The sequence below is a fragment of the Pseudorasbora parva genome, chromosome 21 (assembly GCF_024679245.1).
Source record: "Pseudorasbora parva isolate DD20220531a chromosome 21, ASM2467924v1, whole genome shotgun sequence".
In the NCBI taxonomy this organism is placed as follows: domain Eukaryota; kingdom Metazoa; phylum Chordata; class Actinopteri; order Cypriniformes; family Gobionidae; genus Pseudorasbora; species Pseudorasbora parva.
In genome coordinates, this window is record NC_090192.1 from 24,702,506 (window position 1) to 24,715,761 (window position 13,256).

The 13,256-nt window shown below is 37.7% G+C and overlaps 1 protein-coding gene across 1 annotated transcript; it reads right to left on the minus strand.

The window, feature by feature from the left end:
- Window positions 1-2,562: 2,562 nt before the first annotated feature.
- cox7a2l (cytochrome c oxidase subunit 7A2 like) lies at window positions 2,563-4,979 on the minus strand. The gene is made up of 3 exons (XM_067429182.1): window positions 4,819-4,979; window positions 4,116-4,250; window positions 2,563-3,817 (listed from the first exon to the last, which is right to left on the minus strand). The coding sequence occupies exons 1-3, from the start codon at window positions 4,888-4,890 to the stop codon at window positions 3,677-3,679; spliced, it is 348 nt and encodes a 115-aa protein (XP_067285283.1). The 5' UTR covers window positions 4,891-4,979; the 3' UTR covers window positions 2,563-3,676.
- Window positions 4,980-13,256: the final 8,277 nt, after the last annotated feature.

Below are 13,256 nucleotides of genomic sequence, written 5' to 3' on the forward strand. Positions count from 1 at the left end.
TTAGAGAGGGGAAAACCTATAAAGAGGTGCAAAAAATGATAGGCTGTTCAGCTAAAATGACCTCCAATGCCTTAAAATGGAGAGCAAAACCAGAGAGACATGGAAGAAAACGGAAGACAACCATCAAAATGGATAGAAGAATAACCAGAATGGCAAAGGCTCAGCCAATGATCACCTCCAGGATGATCAAAGACAGTCTGGAGTTACCTGTAAGTACTGTGACAGTTAGAAGACGTCTGTGTGAAGCTAATCTATTTTCAAGAATCCCCCGCAAAGTCCCTCTGTTAAAAAAAAGGCATGTGCAGAAGAGGTTACAATTTGCCAAATAACACATCAACTGGCCTAAAGAGAAATGGAGGAACATTTTGTGGACTGATGAGAGTAAAATTGTTCTTTTTGGGTCCAAGGGCCACAGGCAGTTTGTGAGACGACCCCCAAACTCTGAATTCAAGCCACAGTACACAGTGAAGACAGTGAAGCATGGAGGTGCAAGCATCATGATATGGGCATGTTTCTCCTACTATGGTGTTGGGCCTATTTATCGCATACCAGGGATCATGGATCAGTTTGCATATGTTAAAATACTTGAAGAGGTCATGTTGCCCTATGCTGAAGAGGACATGCCCTTGAAACGGTTGTTTCAACAAGACAATGACCCAAAACACACTAGTAAACGGGCAAAGTCTTGGTTCCAAACCAACAAAATTAATGTTATGGAGTGGCCAGCCCAATCTCCAGACCTTAATCCAATTGAGAACTTGTGGGGTGATATCAAAAATGCTGTTTCTGAAGCAAAACCAAGAAATGTGAATGAATTGTGGAATGTTGTTAAAGAATCATGGAGTGGAATAACAGCTGAGAGGTGCCACAAGTTGGTTGACTCCATGCCACACAGATGTCAAGCAGTTTTAAAAAACTGTGGTCATACAACTAAATATTAGTTTAGTGATTCACAGGATTGCTAAATCCCAGAAGAAAAAAAAAATGTTTGTACAAAATAGTTTTGAGTTTGTACAGTCAAAGGTAGACACTGCTATTTTTTTGAACACACCCCTTTCAACTAATTGCCCACTTGCACAGCCTTAAGAGCGTGCATATCATGAATGCCAACCGCTGGGTCTTGTTTGTTTTCTGAGAATCTACTGAACCTACTGGTAACTTGTTTGCCACGTAGCAATAAAAAATATACTAAAAACCTTGATTATTCTGGTTAGTCACATTGTACTGCTATTATTTTGAACAATACTGTACATAGAGTTTAATTTATTTTTTCCATTTTGTAAAAATCTGTTTGATATTTTTGTGGAAACCCTGATTTTTTCTTTTTTTTAGGATTATATAACTTTACATTAACTTTAAAAATGTTTTACTGGCACGTTTTAATCAATTTAAATATAGGCCTACCATCATAATAAAATGAACCCATATAAAGTTGGCCCAGCCCTTGTTATTAACCATAAAAGTATTAAACATAACACTGCAATATACTGAACCTAATGCAGCAGTCAAATCAACCTGGCAAAAATGTAAAAATTAAATATTAATAACATGTGACCACCTGGAACACTGTTTTAAGCATCTGGCTCACTTTACATCATTTAAAGAAAAAAATCTGGATTTTGAAATTCAAATTAGAGGCACAAAACAAACACTGGAGTATCAAATCCATTGTTCGCCCATCAATTCAGGCTAAATTAGGCAAACAATTGAGATCAAGAGAAGCGGAAGCAAGTGAATTAAAGAAGAGCCGTGGGTTGTGACTCCATTACAGGTAATGGGCCCAAATCAGTCGCTGCTCTCAACATGCTCAAGCAGTCACGTCTACACTCAGACTTATTTATTTTTATATGAAATGCACATCCTGGAGAGATGAATAATGTAAACAGAATTAACCACACCCTACCTGGAAAGAGTCTTGCGGTTGCCAAGGCTACGTGGTTTTCACATCACATGTTCATAAATGGAAAGCTTATATTGATTGTCTTGGAAAAACTTACATGTGAGGCTATTACTAGAACAGCCGCACTTGGTAGAGATTATTGACCTCTTTAAAATGCTCCGTGTGGCCAAACACTTTAGTTGCCAGAGTCTTCAGTAGTAAGAGTGGCGGGGTGAATCACAGCCTCTCATTGTCATAGATTGTCTCACTTTGCTTTGTGCTCTGACAGCCTATCAAGTGCCAGTGTGCGGTTAGACAGTCTGTCAGCAGCATGTTGTGTTATTACCTCTGACTGCAAAGAAATGAGGAAAAATAGGATTTTGCAACAATAGGAATCCTTTCTTTGCAGTTCTACACTGCTTTGGCCATAAAAGAGACGGATTCAAAGGGATTTTTTGGAAGCCCTTTGTGTACAACATCTCCTATAGCCTTGTTGCCATGTGAACAGCCGGAGCAGAAAATTCAGATCTTGTATACTGTACAATAAATATTATTCAGACCGTTATCTGACAAAATGAAATGAAGGAAAAACAAACATGTTATCAATTTAACCTTAATACACTGATATTTTCTTATCTACTGAATGTCAGACTTCAAGATAAAAAAGGAAGCAAACAAGGATCTCAAAAGGTCATTGTTTTTAATTCTGTATGTGCATCGCAGAGAGCCAAAGCTTAAAGGAAAAAAGCCCATTGCACAGTTTTTGCTTCACTTTACACATACAATGCTTGGAAAAGATGTGCATATGAGAGTCACAGCAGCATGGCAAGTCCTTGGATGCATTAAATATGACCTTACAGTATCGCATTCACCTCGTCTGGGGTTCTTTTCAATATGGCTCCACATTTCTGGAATACTCTGTATATCTTGTACAAATGTTAAAACACTTCCCATGGATTTCTCATTTTTAATTGGGCTTCACCATGTGACACTTTTCAATGAGACAATTTTCCATATGCCCAAGTGGGTAACAAACACATTAAACCAATCAACACTACTGAAAAGTGTGAGGTCTCACCCTACTTTTCCTTCCTTATCCTCTTCTTGAAATCACAACCTTCTTTAATTACAAAAACATGAATCTGTCAGCCGTCACACATCTGATATAAACCGTCCTGTGCTGATGAGGTATAAATGTGGAGATGAGGGGCCATCTACAAGACACAATTTGTATGCGTTTTGACTGTTAATTTACACGACAACTGCTTTTGGGGGGCCTAAAACACATTTTAAAGGGGAAGTTTTGTAAAACAATGTAAATGCTGCAAAAAAAAAAAAAAAAAAAATGCGCATGTGCGACCTTGGGTGTACAAAATACGTGCAGTTACAAAAGTCCAGAGGTCCACGAACAGTACGTGTGTACTCTTCTGATGACAAAATGTGCATCACACACACTGTACACTGACCCTCACATACGTGTAAAAAGTGAAGTATATTTTGGGCTTTACAGTGAAGGGCTAACTAGGACTATATAGATCTTGGACTCTACAGTGGTTCTCAACCAGAACATCTCAGTAAGCTTCAAAAGGGGGATGCAAATTTAAATATCCTACGGTTTTAAAATAAATGGTTATAATTTAGCAAGAACTGATACAGGACCCACCATAGAAGCTATGATCAGGATAGAGTGTCTTTTCATGGTGATTGATACTGGGAGGGATATTCCTTATAAAGTTACATCACAAATGTTATTTATTCGCTGATGATGTGAGTTGATGAAAAAAGGCTGGGTACGGTTCACTTGTTTTTGGGCTGTGCTGCTATATAAAGAGCCACAAGACAGTATAGAGCTCCCCCGACTGTGAGAGCCATGGTGGTCCTGTACAAGAGCCTGTCTGGAACACCTCGCTTTAGATGGACAGGAATCTCTTCTGAGGCCTGAGGGGGGAAAAAATGATTAGAACTGTGATGTGAGCTGTCGACTTAAATTAATAGTCATCTTTTACTATTCCAAACCCGTATGAACACAATGGTATTTTGAAGAATGTTTCGGTTCTCTTTGACAGGCACAGTATTTTTTTGTCAATAGGAAACTAATATGTTTGGTCACAAACATTCTTCAAAGTATCTTCTTTTATGTTAGGAAGTCATACATGAGGCATGATGATGAATAAATTACAGAATTTTCATATCCCTTTAACTCAACTAACGTTACACAGTTTAATCACATACACACCTGAAATATTCTCTGGAGGTCTGGAACCTTGTTGGCACCCATATACTCCACCGCAGCACCTGACTCAGATGCCAGTTTAGTTGGGGTGGCAAAGATGATGGTAGGGGATTCAGAAGGTACATTTGACCTCAAGCCCTAAAGGAAGTTTACAAACATTTTAAGTAATATGATTATCATTTTATTTTTCCCCACTAGAACTACATAACGTTTTTACTCAAAACACTCCAACCCGATTATTTAACAAAAAGGTGTTTATACTTTTTTTCCCCCATTTAAAATTGTACTTAAAAGCAAGATGCCCCCTTAGGAGTTTTCTGAGGTCAACCACGTAGTGGGCCTCGACCTCCTTTTGTTTAGAACCACTGATCTATCAGATTTTGTATGGCCTTTTGTTGTTAAATCAGTTTATGACTCTATAACCACCAGTGCTGCAACTGGTAATCTGTCAGGGGAAATACTAAAGACTTCTAAATAATTCAATGTAGCTCAACCAAGTAACATCCGGTAAGTAGATTTTTGTGTGTGTGTGGATACTAGTCAGATCACAACTAGATTTTCTTTAATAATAATAATAATTACGGTTACAATACTACTAGAGAACTGTATTTTACGTCTCTAACGACTGTTTAAGGGTAACAGGTACGTTAGTAGCAGATCAAGGTCACTGAATTAACCTTTTAGAAACGGAATTGCGCGCACATACCTGAGGGCTGTAGGCGGAGGTTGACACAGCTCCTGTAAGTCTTTGTGTAAATCCACTAAATTTATAATACATTTTGGTAATTAGTGGTAACCGGCAAAGACGAGGTGATAGTGACCGTCGGGATGGCGGAACTCAACCGGCTTATTCCTTGCGTAAGGATTTGTCGCACTAATATGACGTCATTGAAGCCATAAAACGGCTATCTGCCCTTTTGTTTTGTTAAAAGTTTTCTTTTCTGTTTATAGGACTATGTTTGTATGCATCGCGTTTTACTTTTTATTATTTAATTCTATGTAACCTTTGCAATTTTGTTATGTACTTGTATTTTTGATAGCTTGCCATTTAATAATAATAAAAAAAGAAAATCTGCCCTGTTGTTCAGAAATTAATTAAAATATTTTCGGGATGCCCTCAGTAAAATGAAAAAATACAAATGCTAATTTTTAAAATATATATATTTTTAAATGTATTATTATTTATATTTCAGTTGTATTATGATTACTTAATTATATATTGTTATGTTAATGCAATTGTTTTGAGCCTTTCAGACCAGTATTTTAGATGCATTTGACTGTTCTACGCCATTTTGTTGAATTCTAATTTTGTATTATAAAAAAAGAAAAAAAGAAAAAGGATTCTGCCCTGTTGTTTGATCCTTTTAAAGGGATAGTTTATCTGCTTATACACACCTACATCTTGGATGCCCTGGATTAGATTTATGGGCAAACTATCCCTTTAAGCCTATAGGGACATTTTTCTGGAATATTTGTTATACCCAGAGATTATTTGGGAAAAAAGATTAGCTGCTTCCTTTTCGGTTTTGTATATTTTACAAACTTCGGGGTTTTTTGTTGATCAAAAATGAATCTGTTAATATTATGATAAATCTTATGATTTTATTTGATCATTTTCTTTTTTATAAAAGTTTTTTAAAAAAAGTATAAAAACCTTGCAAAAATAAAATTTTATTTGCTAAAGAAGTTGAAAATTTCAGTTGTATGTGCTGTCTTCTTTCTCGGGTTCTAATTATTGATTTATTTGTTTATTATTTACTTCTATTTAAATCAATACTATTAGACAATATTTTTTATTTCATTTTTTATTTTGTAAACCCAATTCATTTTAGTTGTGTTATCTTTTTGTATGTCTTTTTGTAGTTGTATTTTTATGTGTTTTTAATGTCTTATAAAAAGCTGTACTGTTAAAATATATATTCTAGGCTTATAGTTTTTTCTGTAAGTGTTTATAATATTATCTTTGTGTGTGTGTGTGTGTGTGTGTGTGTGTGTGTGTGTGTGTGTGTGTGTGTGTGTGTGTGTGTGTGTGTGTGTGATAGATTCCTGTAAAAGCGGTTCAATCTGTTCTGTCTTTTGTTACTGTTTAATGCATAATAATAATAATAATAATAATAATAATAATAATAATAAAAGCTGCCCGTTAAACCAACTACTGTAATAAAAATAGAAAAAATCTGCCCTGTAAAGTTAAAAGCCAAAATAGAAATGCACTAATGTATCTATTAAATGGATTTTTCTGGAGATGAAATGAGAAATTATAGCCTTTTAACATTACAGTATAATTGAAATCCATTATTTTTATCACTAAGTTGAAAAATCCTTGGCGTTCTGCCCTGCTATATTAAAGGCACAACTGGAAATTTGTTATATGGGTTTATGTGGAGAGTGTTTTAAATTAGCTTAAATTAAAAGATGTATAAATTTTAAAATACACAATTCTCTAACTTAAAACACTCAACAAAGAAATTGAAATTGACAAAACAAGAAATGTATGTTTATGTAGCCTATGCATTTATCCTGCCCCCACTTTTTATTTTTAGTAAATATATCTTATTTTTTGGTCAGTTATGAAATCCAAATATCATTAAACATAAAAAAATGCATAGGCTACATAAAAATCAATTTCTTGTTTTGTCCAACAGAAATTATATAAATGTATATAAAATATTGTCATACAAAACAAATGATAATGTGTCCCTAATATATTCTTGGCCAGAGACAAAAATCTTATCTTAAGAAGAGAAAAGGTTCAGAAGAAGAGAAGAAGTGGGCAGATTCCCATTGTATACATGCACTGCTATTGTCACAAAAGGTCAACATGTGTTCAGTGAACTGTATCTTTTCTTCTGTATTGGGCAATAAAGGTGGAAATGTGCAAGCATGTATTTTATAGATTAAACTTTAAGGTATTAGCACATCTGGTTGCAACAGGATGAAATAATAAAAGTGCAGGATTTATTTTCAGCACTGCAGTCTCCTCTTTATTAAAGGAACACGGTGACTTTTTGGAACTTTTGTGTATAGTTACATTGTGTACTAAGACCGATGGAAAATGAAAAGTTGCAATTTTCTAGACTGATATGTCTAGGAACTATTATCTTATTCCTGCATAATAATCAGGGAACTTTGCCGCTATACCATGGGTGCCGTGGCGCAATGATATTATGCCTGATAGAAAATCACAACTTTTCATTTCCCGTTGGTCTTAGTACACCATTAGGGGTTTACAGATTATTACCCAAGACCAGTAGTGAAAAATGAAGACCAAGAGTCAGGAGTGCAATTTATTAAAGAAATATTTACTGAAGGATAGTTTGCAGTTTCATCAGCAGAAGCCAGCTTTAAGTCTCACAAGAATTCGTAGGCTGCACTCCCGCTCTCACCGTCTCGTCGTCCCTGCCTATCATACATACAATTGTCCCAACAGTTACATTTACATTTACATTTAATCATTTAGCAGACGCTTTTATCCAAAGCGACTTACAAAAAAGGGGAGAGTAATAGAAGCAACGGAACAGACAAGGCCAAAAACCTGTAAGAGCTGTAAGAAATCTCAATTAATTAGCACAAAACATATATATATATATATATATATATATATATATATATATATATATATATATATATATATATTTTTTTTTTTTTTTTTTTTTTTTTTTTTAAGACATCTACAACAAAAACTCACGTACACAAAGTGCCGAACACTGGATTTTGATAGCTATGATAACAACCCATTAGGACTAAGGCTGTTGCCCCAGCTGTTGTCGTTAATGCAGATTCAGTGGCCCAATGGGTTGGTTTTGTATTCTAGCTAAACGCGCAGCAATAGCCATCTACAACAAAAACTCACGTACGCAATATACAGAACACTGGATTCTGATAGTTATGATAACTATCTAACATACCCGCCTGAAGGCACAAATCCGGATGAGAGACGTAGATATGATCCAGGAGTGTGCGCTTTTTGGTCATTGCTGTGGTGATCAGTAAGTGCTATTCTGTATTGGTCAAGTGCAAATGGAAAAGATGTGTCTTAAGATGTTTTTTAAGAATGGCTACAGACTCGGCAGCACGAATTGAGATCGGCAGGTCATTCCACTAGGTGGGAACGGTCCAGGAAAATGTCCGTGAGAGCGATTTCATGCCTCTTTGGGATGGAACCACGAGGCGTCGCTCACTCGCAGAACGGAAGCTTCTGGAGGGCGTGTAAGTCTGAACAAGTGAGTTTAGGTATATTGGTGCAGAGCCAGTGGTTGTTTTGTAGGCGATAACTAGTGCCTTGAATTTGATGCGAGCAGCCATTGGCAACCAGTGCAGTCTGATGAAGAGAGGCGTAACATGCGTTCTCTTCGGTTCATTAAAGACCACTCTCGCCGCTGCATTCTGGATCAGCTGCAAGGGTTTGATAGTGCATGCTGGAAGCCCAGCCAGAAGAGCATTACAATAATCCAGTCTGGAGAGAACAAGAGCTTGAACCAGGAGTTGTGCAGCCTGTTCTGATAGGAAGGGTCTGATCTTTCTAATGTTGTATAAAGCAAATCTGCAGGACCGGGCTGTTGCAGTAATGTGGTCAGTGAAGTTTAACTGGTCATCAATCTCAACTCCAAGGTTTCTTGCTGTCCTTGATGGAGTTATGGTCGATGAACCAAGCTGAATGGAGAAATTTTGATGAAGTGCTGGGTTGGTTGAGAAAACAAGTAATTCTGTCTTTGCAAGATTGAGTTGAAGGTGATGCTCTTTAATTCAGTCAGAAATGTCCGTCAGACAGGCAGCGATACGAACACTGACTGTAGGATCATCTGGTTGAAATGAGAAGTAGAGTTGAGTGTCATCAGCATAGCAGTGATAGGAGAAGCCGTGTTTCTGAATGACAGAACCTAATGATGACATGTAGATGGAGAAGAGAAGTGGTCCAAGGACTGAGCCCTGTGGAACCCCAGTAGCTAGATGATGTGACTTAGACACTTCACCTCTCCATGACACCCTGTAGGACCTACCAGAGAGGTAAGACCTGAACCACTGGAGTTATATTGTAACACAACTTGTTTTCAAGGTTTATCCATGCCATTACTGCAAGGTGGATGATTCTGATTGCCTCAGAGGAACTGTTAATTTCCACACATTGTCAGTTAATCAAATGCACGTCTCCATAGACATGTCACTTATTGATGCTTTCTGGAATTAGGCCCGTAGTGAACTTCCAGGTCTGAAACAAGTCCACCTTTGCATAGGAAGTCCATTGTACACCACCTCAACACTGATCTGTAACACAGAATACTGCACACATACAAAGCTACACAGTCTCTTCAAGGTTAGAGCTGATTAAGCTCCAGTTCTAACCCAAAACATACTGATGGCATGTACTTTCTCATAGTGAGAGGTACAGACAATAGTACAGGCAATATTTATCTTGACTCTTTAGTGTTTAAGTAAAAGGAAATATAAAATATAATAAATTAAATAAAGACAAAACCATATTTCATATCTGGAAGCCAGGCACTCCTGCATGTTAGGGGTGTGTGATACCTCCAAAGCCCAAACACACGACACAACGCCTTGTTGCTATTAAGTGTCTAACAAGTGTTTAGTGACACATCACACATCTCTAGGCCAGACCCTCGGTTACTCCTCAGAAACCAAAAACACACTTTAGAAAACAAGAAACAATGGTTCGCTTAAGCAAAAAAAAAAAAAAAAAAAAAAGATTCATTATAATAATATAGGAAGACAAATTTTGATTAAGGCTTTGATTATGAATTTAATTAGTATGTGTGTGTGTATATATATATATATATATATATATATATATATATATATATATATATATATATATATATATATATATATATATACTCACCTAAAGGATTATCAGAAACACCATACTAATGCTGTGTTTTACCCCCTTTTGCCTTCAGAACTGCATTCCTTAGATATGTTGCCTCATATTGATAGGATAGCATCTTGCAGTTGATGGAGATTTGTGGGATGCACATCCAGGGCATGAAGCTCCAGTTCCACCACATCCCAAAGATGCTCTATTGGGTTGAGATCTGGTGACTGTGGGGGCCATTCTAGTACAGTGAACTCATTGTCATGTTCAAGAAACCAATTTAAAATGATTCGAGCTTTGTGACATGGTGCATTATCCTGCTGAAAGTAGCCATCAGAGGATGGGTACATGATGGTCATTAAGGGATGGACATGGTCAGAAACAATGCTCAGGTAGGCCGTGGTATTTTAACATTGCTCAATTGACATTAAGGGGCCTAAATTGTGCCAAGAAAACATCCCCCACACCATTACACCACCACCACCAGCCTGCACAGTGGTAACAAGGCATGATGGATCCATTTTCTCATTCTTTTTACACCAAATTCTGACTCTACCATCTGAATGTCTCAACAGAAATCGAGACTCATCAGACCAGACAACATTTTTCCAGTCTTCAAATGTCCAATTTTGGTGAGCTTGTGCAAATTGTAGCCTCTTTTTCCTATTTGTAGTGGAGATGAGTGGTACCCGGTGGGGTCTTCTGCTGTTGTAGCCTATCCGCCTCAAGGTTGTGTGTGTTGTGGCTTCACAAATGCTTTGCTGCATACCTCGGTTGTAACGAGTGGTTATTTCAGTCAAGGTTGCTCTTCTGTTAGCTTGAATCAGTGGGCCCATTCTCCTCTGACCTCTAACGCCCACAGGACTGCCGCATACTGGATGTTTTTCCCTTTTCACACCATTCTTTGTAAACCCTAGGAATGGTTATGCGTGAAAATCCTAGTAACTAAGCAGATTTTGAAATACTCAGACAGCCCCGTCTGGCACCAACAACAATGCCACTCTTAAAACTGCTTAAAGGGACAGTTCACTTTGAAATTTAATTTTGATATGTTTTAGCTTACCTCATGGGCGTCCGAGATATAGGAGTATTTGTTTCCCCAGTAGTTTCAATTTTGATCATTTTAGGTCAAAGCGTACTTTTCTGTGCCACACATAATGCAGGTCTATGGTCACCACCTCAAAGAGCATACACAGAGAAGTCCAAATTAAACAATCCCCCATCGTAAGTACGCACTGATGGCCTAAGACACGTAACAAGCGGTTTGTGTGAGAAAACGAACAGTATTTATATTGTTTTTACCTCTTGTACACCACTACGTCCGACTGATCCGAGGGTGCAAGCGCGGAAAGCACCGGAAGTGGATCTCTCGCGCGTGTACGTCTCTCATTGTTTACACAGAAATTTGGGAAGTGTTACCTTTCACTGTAAATATCTAAACATATTTAGACGTACAGGACATCACAATGGAAGAAGATTTCGATATATTAACAGACAACGTTTAACAGACAACAGACAACCATATTTATTTGAACCAGAATACACTGATCTCAGAGAACTCAGAGCGATGGAGGAAGCATCCGCTGCATCAGCACGTCTTCAAGCCTCAGAGATCTCTTCAAAAATTGGTGGTGTTCTTGTAGCTAGTGTTGTGAGATGCCAACAGAAGTGGAGAGCATATGTTGTCATGAAAGGAACATAGCAATGCCACAACTACAAGATGACGATGAGGACATTGACAGTATCGCATCACACACCTGCCTGACTGAAGATCCTGAGTTTTCTCTGCTGTTGAGTCGCAGCGTTTTGCACGTTGTGTTTAGTTTGCCATGTATAAACTGGAGGCGACGTCCAAGGCCAGAGGGACCCAATGGCATGCTGTCAATAGAGTGAGTAATGTGTTGTATTTTTTTATTATTATTGCAACGATTATAGGTAGGTATGTCAGTACTATGCAATCCACTCCTTGCTTTGTAAAATCATCAGGGGAAAAATTATCACTGTAGACCCTCCACAACTTTAGTACATTTATGGGTGTGTTGATATCCAGCTGAAGAGCAATCAACCATAATTCCAAGAGAGCATGCTCATAAATTAGGAATTTGTGAAAACTCACCACTCCCGGATGAGTTTGCGCAAGCATACGTAATTGTTTTCTTTTACGTCGGTTTAAACATCCAGGATAAGCGCAAATTAGTACCATTTTACCTATAATCTCAAAATGGGTATAATCTCATAAAATATTTTGTGTAAACAATGAGAGACGTACAAGCGCGAGAGATCTACTTCCGGCGCTTTCCGCGCTTGCGCAGACTAAAGCCAGAACGCGTGAATGTCACAACAGGAAACACGCACGCGCGCCCTTGTATCAGTCGGACGTAGTGGTGTACAAGAGGGAAAAACGATATAAATACTGTTCGTTTTCTCACACAAACCGCTCGTTTCGTGTCTTCGGCCATCAGTGTGTACTCACGATGGGGGATTGTTTAATTTGGACTTCTTTGTGTATGCTCTTTGAGGTGGTGACCATAGACCTGCATTATGTGTGGCACAGAAAAGAACGCTTTGACCTAAAATGATCAAAATTGAAACTACTGGGGAAACAAATACTCCTATATCTCGGATGCCCATGAGGTAAGCTAAAACATATCAAAATTAAATTTCAAAGTGAACTAACCCTTTAAATCACCTTTCTTTCCCATTCTGACATTCAGTTTGGAGTTCAGGAGATTGTCTTGACCAGGACCACACCCCTAAATGCATTGAAGCAACTGCCATGTGATTGGTTGATTAGAAAGTTTTTACTTTCTATTTTTCGATTATAGAGGACACAATTTTCAAAATGATTTTCAAAATGATCTGAAAACAACTAAACACTCTGTATTCTGCTGCCAGTGGCCTGTTACACAACGCTGGGAGTTGCCAAGTTCAAAATTAGTTTAGAAGTTGGATTGGATTTGGGTTTTAGAGGTTATGTTGGCTTATCACCATGGGAACTTACACTATATGGCTAACCTGCCCGGGAGCAGGTTTTTTTTATTCTGGGTTAGAGATTGCAAACCCAAACTGGACCAATCAACTGCAAGGAAAGATGCAATAATGCCACACCCTCTGTATCTCTCGTTCCAAAAAAAAAGTGCAGAGTTAATTACAAACTATAGTTAGTAGTTACTAAGCCTCTAGTGTGGACTTTATGTTAAAATTTAAGAAAGAACTTACAAATGACTGGTGCAACCCGAGACCATTGAAATATGGTCTCGAGTTCAAATGACTGATTGATATAGTCAGATATTCTTTCAGCTGCCCTCTCA